The sequence below is a fragment of the Jaculus jaculus genome, chromosome 9 (genome assembly GCF_020740685.1).
Source record: "Jaculus jaculus isolate mJacJac1 chromosome 9, mJacJac1.mat.Y.cur, whole genome shotgun sequence".
In the NCBI taxonomy this organism is placed as follows: domain Eukaryota; kingdom Metazoa; phylum Chordata; class Mammalia; order Rodentia; family Dipodidae; genus Jaculus; species Jaculus jaculus.
In genome coordinates this window covers 81,379,103-81,392,043 of record NC_059110.1, presented here as the reverse complement: position 1 = coordinate 81,392,043, position 12,941 = coordinate 81,379,103, and the positions used below count along the sequence as shown (strand labels likewise).

General features: G+C 50.5%; 1 protein-coding gene across 6 annotated transcripts in view; it reads left to right on the top strand.

Moving 5' to 3' along the window:
• Rap1gap2 (RAP1 GTPase activating protein 2) overlaps nt 1-12,941 on the top strand; it is a 277,672-nt gene that overhangs the window by 74,762 nt on the left and 189,969 nt on the right. For 4 of the 6 annotated variants that reach the window (XM_045158299.1, XM_045158301.1, XM_045158298.1 and 1 more), the window contains exon 1: nt 11,784-11,894. The exons of the other annotated variants lie outside the window; for them this stretch is intronic. In XM_045158299.1, coding sequence (XP_045014234.1) covers nt 11,788-11,894 — 107 coding nt within the window. In that variant the 5' untranslated portion in view covers nt 11,784-11,787. Of the gene's footprint in view, nt 1-11,783; nt 11,895-12,941 lie in introns of those variants that run through there. 6 annotated transcript variants of the gene reach the window in all.

Below are 12,941 nucleotides of genomic sequence, written 5' to 3'. Positions count from 1 at the left end.
CCAGATCAGCCTGGACTAGGGTGAAACTCTGCCTCAAAAACTAAACAGAATAAAAAACAAATCCAAAATTACTGACTTGTACAAAAATTCAAATAGTACGTTGAACACTGTTCACCTAGCTTCACAGTGTTTCTCATTTTGCCATAGATGTCTGCTCTGCACATTCCATTTACCTGTGGAGTGACAGCAAGACAGAGGAAGTTGCAGACACCACGACCTATCACACCGTACTTCAGCAGGTGTCTCCCCCAGATAATGTCATTTATAGAAGGGGAAAACCTGTTTTGTGGGGCAAGGGTCTCACTACATAGCCCAGGCTGGCCTTGAACTCATGATCCTCCTGCCTCAGTCTCCTGAGTGTTTGGATTACAGGTGTGTATCACCATACCTGTTGGAGAAACTTTTGTCTGTGGGGATAGATTTGTATTACCACTGCCTTGGGCTGTACCGAGAGGACCTTGTGGTCTGACTCTGAGCCTGTCTGGGCTTTTGTTGCTGCATCTGGCTTTGTCTGATGCTGGGGAAGTAACTCTGGGGGCTCTTCCTGAGTGACCTTCCCACTGGTTCCCTTGTGGCGACCCTCATCTCACTGAGCAAGGGTGTGGCCTTTTTCCTGTCTCAAGCTGCCGTTTACTCTCTGATGGACATCCTTCCTATTAGGTAGAGGTCTGTTATGTTAACTGGGTTCCTAGTATCTAAAACCCAACCCATACTGGCTCAAGGAAAAAAGATTTCAGAAGGAAAAATTAAACCCAAGAAAATGTCAACTCCTGTAATTGTTAAGTTGAAGAAATTTGGCTTCGGGAATGGCTGGATCCAGGTGGGCCATAACCAGGAGACCATCTGTCTCTCTACCTCTTGGCTCTACTTTCCTGGCCAGCATTTCCCCTTTCATGTTACCTTCCCACGGGTCCAGTCTGCCACTTTGGAACCCTTACTAGATTTTTTATTAAACTTCTTATGGTGCCAGTAACAATTTGGTGTTTCACTTTATTTTGGGCCAACTAGGTTTCATGCCTATACCTACAGCAATCACAGCGGCCCATTGAATAGAATGCATAGGTTGGCCAGGCCTATACTGTGTCCCACTGCAGAACTGGGCAGACTGAGAGAGGGACTACCTTACCTCAAACACATAGTCTGAAAGCCAAACATGGTGGCACAGGCCTTTAATCCCAGCGCCTGGGAAGCAGAAGTAGGAGGATCACTGTGAGTTCAAGGCCACCCTGAGACTACATAGTGAATTCCAGATCAGCCTGTGATAGAGCTAGTCGAAAAACCAATTAACCAATCAAACACACACACACACACACACACACACACACACACACATATCAGGGTGCCCTTGAAGTCAGCCAGAACCCAGGTTCTGAGCAGGCAAAAAAAAGCAGAATGTTCACCTCCTGGTGACAACAGATCAGCTCCTTGCCTCCTGGGGCCCTTATCATAGTCATTAAAAAATATATATATATATATTTATATATAGATTTATTTAGTTGGGGCTGGAGAGATGATTTAGCAGTTAAGGCACCTGTCTGCAAAGCCAAAGGACTCAGGTTCAATTCTCCAGTACCCATATAAGCCAGATGCACCAAGGGGCACATGCATCTAGAGTTGGTTTGCAGGGGCTAGAAGCCCTGGCACTCCCATTTTCTCTCTGTGTGTATCTTTCTCTCTGTCTTAAAATTAATAAATATTAAAAATAGCATGGCTTGTTGGGCCCTGAAAGGCCCAGGCGTGAGGCCTAGTGGAACTTCCTGGGCCTAGCTAAAGTTTGGCGACCTGTCTCTGGCCAGCTAGGACTCAGCAAGACGCCTAATGGCTTCTGGCCTGCTACCTCCACGTGGCAATTGTAATTACCATTTCAATAGTTAAAGTTTACTATTGGCCCTTACCTCTTCCCCCATCCTAAAATCCCCAACATGATATAGGCAACTGCTCAGAGTAATAAAGCGAGTTGTTTCTGTGAGTTCCTGCATGGAAAAGACTCCCGACTCAGTGTGGTGTTTCTCCGGTGGCCAGGAGAGGTTTCTGAGTCGTCCGACGCTCATCATCCCCTCAACCCCTAGGGAGGAACCAGCAGGCCTGGTCCTTCCCTCGGCACTACCTGAGCGGGAAGGAGCCCCGCAATGGCTTAATGGTTAAGGCATTTCCTTGCAAAGCCAAAGGACCCAGGTTCCATTCCACAGGACCCATGTTAGCCAGATGCACAAGTTTGTTTGCAGTGGCTGGAGGCTCTGGTGTGCCCATTCTTTCTCTCTTCCTTTTCCTCTGTCAAATAAATAAATAAATAAAAATTAAAAGTTATTTATCTAAGGCTGGAGAGATGGCTTAGCAGTTAAGGTGCTTGCCTGCAAAGCCAAAGGACCCAGGTTGAATTCCCCAGGACCCACACAAGCCAGATGCACAAAGTGACATGCATTTGGAGTTCCTTTGCAGACTAGAGGCCCTGGTGCTCCCATTCTCTCTTACCTGCCTATTTTTCTCTGTTCCTCTGTCAAATAAATAAACAAAATTTAAGAAAATATTTATTTATTTGAAAGATTTGAAGGGGCAAGGAGGGAGCGAATGGGTGTGCCAGGGACCCTAGCCACTGCAAATGAACTCCAGATGCATGCACCACCTTGTGCATCTTATGTGGGTACTGGGGAATTGAACCTGGGTCCCTAGGCTTTGCAGGCAAGTGCCTTAGCCACTAAGCCATCTCTCCAGCCCCATCTTATGTTTTGATTCTGTGGTAGTCAGTGTCTGGGCTGGGCTCTGCTCTGCAGGAGCTGTGTGGTCCTGGGCAGGAGGACCTTGTAGTTTCTGCAGCAGCTGCAGCAGGCGCCGTGATGAGCTTTTTTGCTTACAGACAGGGGAGCTGTGGTGGAATGTGGGGGAAGGCTTAGCTGTGTGAGATGTTGACCAGGGGTGCTCTTGCGGCTATGCAAGGTGACTTGTAGGCCAAGCAGGGCCTGCCTTTGTTATTGTCCCTGTGCAGTTGGGGTGGAGATCTGTGCTGGGCTGTGGACCCCTTGGATGTGTGGGGAGGTCTATGCACAGGTGACCGTGGCATAGGACAGTGTAGTGTCCCACAGCGGGGGAGGGGAGGGGAGGGGAGGAGCGAGATGTCTTGGCCCTTTGCTCACTCTCTGAGCTATGGAGGAGGAAGGGAAGAAGGTGGGGGTAGTTGGTGCAGCAACTTGAAAATTGGAGAGGTGGCCTTAGGTGTCCCCACAATGCAGCACCACTGATGACCAGAGAGAAAGCTATTAATAGCTTCAGCCTTCAGGGGCAGGCACAGTGAGGTGCTAATATATCTTTTTAACACCTCCCAAACAATGGCTCATTTCCCTTTTTTCAACCTTAATTAATTTTTTTTTTAAATTTTGAGACACATTCTCACTAAATTGCCCAGATTGGCTGTGACCTTTCTTTCTTTTTAAGAGTGTGTGTGTGTGTGTGTGTGTGTGTGTGTGTGTGTGTGTGTGTTTGCATCAAGGTCTCTTACCACTGCAAAGAAACACCCATTTGGCTTTACATTGATGGCTGAGCTGACAGGCTTTGCAATTAAGCTCTTTTAACCACTGAACCTGCTCTCTAGCCCCAACCTCTCAAGTAGCAGGATTACAGGCCTGTACTGCCACATAGGTCTTAATCCCAACCCCCCCTTTTTTTGAGGTAGGGTCTCATTCTAGCCCAGGCTGACCTGGAATTCACTATGTAGTCTCAGGGTGGCCTCAAACTCATGGCGATCCAACTACCTCTGCCTCCTGAGTGCCACCATGCCCAGCTTTAATCTCCCTTCTTAGTAAAGCGCCCTCTCAGGTTTAAACCTTGACCAGGCAATGGTATTTAATAAATATTTAATATATAAATATGTATATTAACAAATACTTATTTCTTTGTGAGTAGAGAGAGATAGAAGAGAGACACATAGAGAATGGGCATGCCAGGGCCTCCAGCCTATGCAAAGGGATTCCAGATACATGTACCACTTTGTGCATTTGGCTCCTCCTGGGTACTGGGGAATTGAACTTGGGTCATTAGGGTCTGCCCACAAGCATCTTAACCCTTGAGCCAATATTTTCAGCCCCAGCAATGGTATTTAGTTAGCTAGAATGTAATAACATTGTCAAATTTCCACTCCATTTACTATTTTAGTATACTTAGTTCTAGATTTACAGAAAAACTAAGACCATTCACTGTACCCCTGCAGTCCAGCTTCCCCTTCATCTTACATGTGTATGTTTACTGCCATCACTGAACCACTGTTACTAACTGAGGCCCACACTTTACAGTTCTTCTGTATTTTGCACTGTGCTCCAGAAGAAAGCTACCATGCACAATCCTCATCAAAGCAGCAAGGGATCAGCCAGGCATGGTGCCACAAACCTGTAACCCTTGGACTCAAGAGGCAGAGTTAGGAGAATTGCCACAAATGTGAGGACAGCCTGTGCTATATAGTGAGTTCCAGGCTAGCCTGGATAACATCGTGAGACCCTGTATAAAATAATAATAATAATAATAAAAATAAAAAACCTAAACCAGAACTAGAGATTGAACCCAGAACCTTGCTGTTAGATTTCAGGGTTCACAATGGAGGACCAAGACAGAAAACTTCTTGGATCTAAGGCTTTATTGTAACAGGGAGAGAGGATGGGTGGGGGGAGAAAGGGGGGGGGAGAGAGAGAAGGGGAGGATGCATGCTCCTGTTGCAGGAGAGGCAAAAAGAAAGTAAGGGTGGGCCAGGGAGTCGGGAGAGACTGCTCTGTGAGGGAGAGGCTTTGGGTGGTGTGGGTTGGGGGGAAATGACCTTCCTTTCTCTAAACACAGTATGCTCAGTTACCATACCATGGGGCAGTTTCAGACTCCCAAGGTTAATGTGGCCAGGTGGTAGAGGAGAGAGAAGGGGAGAAAAGTAGCTGACACAAGTATCTATACACCTCTTGGGAATTTTGTCTGCTAAATATTTTTCTTATAGCAACTTAAATTTTAAATTAGTTTTTAGAGGTTGTCATATTAATACTATAAATGAATATAAACATTTCCCATGAATACACAAGTAATTATAAAAACTGGGAATGTGGCATATGCCTTTAATCTCAGCACTTAGGAAGACTGAGGAAAGTAGGAATTGCTGTGAGGCCAAGGCCAGCCTGGGGCTACAGAGTAAGTTCCAGGTGAGCCTGGGCTATGGTGAGACCCTGCCTCGCAAACAAAAACAAGCAATTATAAAAGGAAACATCGGGCTGGGTTGTAGCTCAGTGGTAAGAGCTCAGAGTTCTCTACCTATCCCCACCCTTTCCTCTACCACCGATCAGAGTGGCACACGTCTTTAATCCCAGCACTTGGGAGGCAGAGGTAGGAGGATCACCATGAGACTACACAGTGAATTCCAGGTCAGCCTGAACTAGAACGAGACCCAACCTCAAAAAACCAAAATAAATAAGCAAATAAATAAACAAACAGACTTATGGGCAAGACCGGTGGCTCCGTGATCAAAGGCAAAGCCTGGCAGCCTGGGTTCGATTGCCCAGTGCCCATGTGAAACCAAATGCACAAAGTGGTGCATGTGTCTGGAGTTCTGTTAGCTGTGGCAAGGAGACCTGTTCTCATTCTCTCTACCTCTGCTTGTAGGTAAATAATAAATAAAATATTTTTTTAAGTGGAAACCTTCTTTTCACTTAGCATAATGGTTTTAAACCCACATGCACAAATGGATATTCCTTTTTGCTGCTGAGTATTATTCCACTGAGTGGATATACCTCAGTTAGTTGATTAACATGTGGGCTACTCTCAGACTTTGGTCACTTGGAATAAAACTGCTTTACACATTTCTTTTTTGCCCCCCCCCCCACTTTTTTGGCTTTTTGAAGTAGGGTCTCGCTCTAGCACAGGCTGACCTGGAATTCACTCTGTAGTCTCAGGGTGGCCTCAAACTCATGGTGATCTTCCTACCTCTGCCTCCCAAGTGCTGGGATTAAAGGCACATGCCACCACTCCTAGACCTACACATTTAAAAAAACATTTTATTTATTTATTTGCAAACAGAGAGAGAGAGAGAGAGGGAGAGAGGAAGAATGAGAATGGGTGCACCAGGGCCTCCAGCTACTGCAGATGAACTCAAGGTGTGTGTTCCACTTCGTGCATCTGTCTTTATTTGGATACTGGGGAATTGAACTGGATTGTTAGGCTTTGCAGGCAACCACCTTAACCACTGAGCTATCTCTCCAGTCCCTGCTTTATATATTTATATATTATAATACATACATATATATCTTGTATATTTTATATACAAGCCTTAATGTGTTCTACCCTTGCTGTAATCCCAGGGGGATGGCAGTATTATTACAGCATTGGTTAGCTTCCTGAGGGTATTCCAGACATTTACAGATGAAGAGACTGAGGAGTTCAGCCCAAATCCTTTCTTGCCCACCTTTTTATTATTTTCAAAGTAAGGTCTCACTCTAGCTCAGGCTGACCTGGAACTCACTCTGTAGTCCCAGGCTGGCCTTGAACTCATGGTGATCCTCTTAGCTTTGCCTTCTGAGTGCTGGGATTAAAGGCGTGCACCACCATACTGGATCCAAGTCCTTATTTCTTTGCCTGAGACAAGCAACTAGTAAAATCGGAGGTAGGGTTCTACTTTTGTCTACAGGGTGTGTGCGTTTATTTTCTCATTGTAGTGTCTTCTTTCGACAGTTGTTGGGGACTAAGAAGGAGCCTCTCTCCTCAATGGCCTGTCAGTTCTTACCTGTTTACTTCATTACAGAAAGTTGATTAAAAATTATTTTATATATATTATAACTCACCCCAGCTCCTGTTACTCTTGGAGCCCTCCTCAGTGGGGGTATGGTTTTCACTGTTGAGTCATGAAGGCCTCAGTCAGTCCAAGTAGAGTAGGGGAAGTGGGGACCAGAAAGTTTGATCTTCTTAATTTTGGGGGGGTTTCAAGGTAGAGTTATCACTCTAGCCCAGGCTGACCTGGAGTTCACTATGAAGTCTCAGGATGGCCTCGAACTCACAGCTGTCCTCCTACCTTAGCCTCTCAAGTGCTGGGATTAAAGGCATGTGCTACCACGCCTGGCTTGATAATGGTTTTGAGTCCCCATGAAAAGGTTGTACTAAACCTGCCTTTTGAAAGGACAATCATGTGTAAGATACTTTTAAAAAATTGCTAGCCAGGATCATTGCAATAACGCAAGCAAGCAAACACCAAGTCTCGCTACTCAAAGCATCCCACATAAATGCTATTTGTCACTCCCTAGACAATTGAGGCACAGACTGTCACTGGGCATGTGAAATAGCATATAAATAATACATGTCTAAGAATCCACTCTGTTCTTGTAGAGACAGGCAGAATAGGGTTTTGGAGAGTCTGCCGGCTCCTGCTTTGAAGGATGATGTTGCTAAGCAGTGTTACTAATATTATGGAGAGACAGCTTCCCTTCCCACTTGCCACTCAGCCCTGGAAACTGCTTGGAGTGGCTTTGCTGGGAGGTTTGTGACCAATGAGATGGGGCCCAGGGGTGTGATGCTACTTGACCACTTCAGTTCATGGTTTTCTGGAATGATCCTTGGGTAGTCTCTTTGGACCCCCTTCCCCAAAAGTCGTCCCCCAAAGAACAGCTTCATGTTCATCAGGAATTTGGTACTCGGAAGAGTCCATTCAGATGTTTCCACAGTGGGAAAAATCAGTCATACAGCTCAGCAAAAATCCATAAATGAACCAAAAAGAGAGAAAAAAAGTTGAAATATCTTCAGTAAGCCAAGTAATATTTTAAGAATGCTTTTCTCCCTCCTAAACCCCCCCCCCCCCACTTGAGCAGGAAATCTGGAGTTCTGATGGAAATTACACCTTCCAGGCTTTCTCCTGACTCTGGGCACCCAGGAATGTGCTCGGGCTGGATGCCACCCTGAAGTGGGCTCTGTGGGTTTCCTCTGCGTGGTTTCTTTCCGTGTAGTTCGGAAATGCCGCTCGTGTCTGAGACCTGTTTCCAAAACCCCAGTCGGTTTGCCCTCAGGGCCCCTGCACAGTCAGGCTGAGCTGTGGTTGGTTGGTAAGGCCTGATTTTGAGTCCTTCCCAGCCCAGTCTTGGGGCTGTCGCTGTGGGGTGGGTCGCCAGCTCTGCGAGGGGCTGTGAAGCTGGGAGGAGAGTTAGTGTGCTGGCAGAGTTTCTTCCTGAGTCTCTCTCTCTTTTCAAAATGGAAACTGCCTCCCACCTCAAATGACCTTCTCAGTCTTTCCCTCTCCCCACCCTCTGTCTTCCTCTCCCTCTTTTTCTGGAGTCTCCCGGAGATGCAGTTGTGCTGCGGTCCAGCAGGGGTCGCCGGTGACCCTGCCAAGAAGGAAGTCAGTCCGTTCCAGCGGAAGCGTGAGGTGGGAGAGGCTTTGGAGCGATGTCCCAGGGCTTGCGTGTAGGGGAGAGTGGAGGTGCCGTCCTGTTTGTAGTTGTACAGTTATAACTCTTACGTTGTCCAAAGGTCGCATGATCCAGGAGATTCTGGCGACACTGCCCTTGGAGGAGGGACATTTGGGCTGCCCCTTGTGCCCTCCCCCCACTCCTCAGTCCTAGCCAAGAAGCTGCACCCGAGTCCAAGGCGGGTGGGGCAGGGAGGGAGCCTGGGCCGCTGCTGAGACCTGGGGCGCTGACCGCAAGGGCTGATTCCTGCTTGCGCACCGATGTCTCAGAAGTACATTCCCAGGCACAGAAAACCCTTTTCTTCAGGATCATGCATGCGTGTCTGTCCGTCTCAACCCACTAGCCCCTCAGGAGAGGCTGTGCAGCTGTCAGCCTCTCTGTTCATGATTAATTTGCTTGTCCAGCCCACTGTACTCCCACCCAGGCCCCACAAACCTTGGGGTTTCCCCTGCCTTGGGACAGAGATCCAGGATGCTAGCTGCCTGGCACTTTGTTTTCAGGGACTATGGGCTCAGGGACTGTGAGTGAGGATGCTGCTGGGGTAACGACGGGCTGTGCTGGGCTTCGGGAGCCTCCTCTGCCCTGTCCTCAATGACCTCCTTTCCTGGGGACTGAATGTGCGCCGTTCCTGCTTGCCGTGGACATGCCTGAGAACACCTCGGAGCAGCTGATGTAAAAAATGTTCCCTTTTCAGATCTCTTTCACACTGATTTCTTCAGGGACCATGTCTTAGTTTGGTGCAAATGTCTGGCTGACACCTCACACTCCCAGTTTTCTTCAGGAAGGTGCCACATCAGGGGAAGTAGTTGTTAGTAAATCTGTACTTGTTTCCATTGTATTGATCACAAATGATTATAGCTTTTCATTTGGGGTCTTAATAATGTTTTCTTTTGATGTTAAGTAAAACTGCCAGTTGATTTAGTGGAAGCAAATGAACAAGTAAATAATTGAGCAGTATGCCATTAAGACTAAAAATTGTGAAGGTGGCATGGGAATGGCTTACTTTAGGGACCCATTGGCTGAGCCACACTTTGCATGCTAATTGGATGTGATATCAATTGCAGTAAAGGTGTGTGTTAGCTATTGAAGATGGCTTGTTCGTTCTGGTCAAAGATAGAGTCTTCCATTTCTCTCTCATGCTACTTACTGTCTTTCACGAAGTGGCATGTATCGTGTTCAATCAATGGTAGTAGAGCTGGCAGAGATGGCATGAGGTCCTCTGCCATTGGTTTCTTTGTCTTTCCTTGATGGGGCATGGGTGTTCAGCAGAGGGATCCTGTGACAGGGCTTGGCTGTTGGGTAGAACCGAGGGCTCTCCCTTAGGAACCATCTACCTCTTAGGGTGTAGAGGATCAGGTTGGCAGGGAGATGCAGGTGGTGAGCCTCCACCCATATTGGGGATCCTCCTGCTTCCTTCTTTGGAGAAACTCAAAGGGTCTGGAACCCCAACACAAGAACGAATAAAGGAACTTGCTTGGTGGAGAGATTTAGTCTCAATGCCTCACTAGCAGCCTGCTGTGCATTTGACCAGAATTAGCTCTTGGCACTAAGGATGGGTGGGAGCTACCTACTTGCAACAGCTGCAGGGGGAGACCAACTTTCTCTCTGCATTCTGCCTTGTGGGTGTGTGTAAAACACACCCCGTACTGGCCTATGCTTGTAGCCTGCAAGGCTACTTCTGGAGCCTGCCAGCCACTCTCTGGCCATTGAGCTGGAGCTGTCTATCAGCTTACCTGGAGGTGCTGAGTGATACTGGCGGCTCCGAGGTCCTGGGCCCCCAGTGCTGGGGCCCTTTCCACCCCACTTCTCCACTGAGAATACTGCCTTCCTAGGTGGATTCTGAAGTGACTCTTGGTGTGGTCTTTGTAGCCTGCCTAGCTACCCATTCCAGGGGTGGGGCCTGGGTCATTCCAATCTGGTTATAAATAGATGTCCATGGCGATGTCTGTGATCCCCCACCAGCTAGGCAGCCCAGGAGAGCCTAAGGCCATTGCTAATGGATGCTTCAAAAATAGATCAGGTGCATTTTGGAACCACTTTGGGGGCAGCTTTTCTCCACCCCAGCTCAGTGGCAGCCAGAAGCTATCTCTGAAAAGACAGGGCTGAAGCCTCGGGGCTCTGGAATTCATTTCAGGCCCCCTTCCCGCTCCTGAGTCCTTTTCTATGCCTGGTTATTAGTTTTTTTTTTTTTTTGTTTGCTTGAACATCAGGCTGTAGAAAAAAGAAGGCAAATTGCCTCAGGGACCTCTTGGCCCCAACAGGACTGTTTCCAAAGATGGACTAATTGGCTTGTTTTAATTCCCTCCAGCCCCCCTGCCAGATTCCTTTTCCTTAGGGGGCAAAACGGTTCGTTATGCTTCAGGGGCCAGAGGGGGTTGGGAGGCTGGGCAGCAAACGGACGTAGTGGTGATGGTAGGGAGTGGAACTCATATAGGAGGACGGGCACTATCAGGCCCCCTTCCCTAGAAGCTGTCATGACCTTGCGTCCTTGCGAGACGGAGCTGGCCCGCTGTGTGCCGGGGTTGGGAGGGTCGCGCGCCGTGGGTGCGGGCGTTTTGCCTGGTTCTCCCGGCGGAGGCGCGTGGCGGCGAAGTTGATCATTGGCCCGGTCGTAGCGTGGACTCCCCAAGCCAGGAAAGCAAATATTAACCGGAGCTGCACGCGGCCGGTCCCGGTAGCTCACGGACTCGGGGTGGGGAAGGGGGAGGCGGCTTCCCACTCGGTAGGAACGCCCCCCTCGGATAGCGTCGCCCCCCCCACTCCCTCCAGATGACCGCCCGAGGCTGGACCCTGGGGCGGGGAGGCCTCGGCGGTGGCCGCTCGTGCGAAGGCGCTTCGGCTGGGACGCGTTTCCTCTCCGTGCACTTTTCCCCCCCTCCCGGCTTCAAAGCCAGAGACAGCATCGAAGTATCCCGGCGGGCCGGCCGGAGCGCGCGCCAGCCGCCTCTGCCAGGGAAGGGAGCCCGGGGCCGGCCGGTGGGGTTGCGGAACCCCCGGGGCTCGAGCGAGCGGCCGGGAAGCCCGTGGCCGGGGCGGGGCAGGCGGGGCCGGGGCGGGATCGCGGCGCGGGCGGTGCGTCTGAGCTGGAGTCAGGGAGCCACGGGAGCCGCGGGGCCGGCTGCGCCCCGAGCGAGCCTCGGCGATGCCCGCGGCCCGGGAGCCGACGTCGGGCCCCGCGGGCCCCTAGGAGACGCTGAAGGTCGCCTGGAAGCGAGCGCCCGGTCACCTGACCCCCGGGCGCACCTAGGCGGGGCGGGGCCCATGAGAGAAGGCGGCGGCGGCAGCCGGGGCGCGGGCAGCGCGGAGCCGGGGCGGCGGGGACGCGCGGCGGGCGAGGGCGAGGGCGCGGGCGCGGCCGGGCACCGCCGGCGGCCTCGCCATGTCCCAGCCGGCCGGGAGGATGCACTGCCGAAAGGCGGGGATCCGCGCCGCCGTGGTGCTCATCGGACTCCTGCACAAATCTCGAAAACAGAATAAAGAGAAAAGGTAAAGCTGGCGGCGCCCGCTCTCCTGCCCTTCTCTCGCTCGCAATTCCAGTTTTCTTTTGGTCGGACTTCCTGTGGGATGGGGTGGGCGGGGGGGGGGGGTGTGGGGAAGCCGTTTTTGCAGGCGCCGTCGGTGGGGAGCAAGTTGGGAGCATGGCCCCCGGCACTGGACACTGGCGGAGTCGGAGGTGCCTGGGCAGGGACACCCCATCCGGTTTCATCCCTGACCGAGGGGGGCATCAAGTCCTTCTCCTCCAGACTTTGCTTTTGCGGATCGCGGCACCATCCCGAAGCCTGCAGCACAGAGCACAGTCCCTGGCAAAGCCCGAGCGAGCGGCTCCGTTCGCCCGTGTTGCCATTTGTTTTTCTGCAACTTGGCTAAGCCCGCGAGGTGCCGGTCTGGCCGAGCTCCGCGTGCGGTGCGCTCGTGCCCGGAGGCAAGGACCAAGTTTGGAGGTGGTCTAGTCTCCGCCCCACCTCCGTTGCTGTTTTTGAGCATCTCCGCTTTGACTCTTCATCTTTCCTTGAGATTGCTGTCCTGTTTGTTCCTGGGCGTTGTAGGTCGTTTTCTTGGGCTATTTCACGGACACTGGTCATTTGTGACAGGAGAGGTGTGGGGTTGGGGGAAGGAGATTCTGGGACAACTTCTAGGGCTCCAGCCTCTGGCGGTAGGCTTGACACCCACCAGACCCCAGTGAGCTGTCTCTTAAGGTTGTTGGCACAGTCTTCTGCTGGAGTCCCAGCTACTGAGGGAATGGGAGCCTACTGCCAGGGGCCCTGTTGGACCGAGATTTCCAGAGTTTTGGAGTGGGTAGTGCTGCACTCCGCGTGAGATGAAGGCACAACAAGTCAGAAACACCTTAGTGGTGACCGGCAGCCACTGAAGGGGGGCGTTGGGCTTTGAGAACCTGGTGTGATTTGCTCTTTTTTTTTTTTTTAAATTTTGTTGGGGAGAGGCTGTTTCCCATCCTCCTTGTGCCCAGGTCTCAGAATCTAAACTACTAAGATGTTCCTACAGCATAGGCTGAGATTCCAGGGAGATGATTAA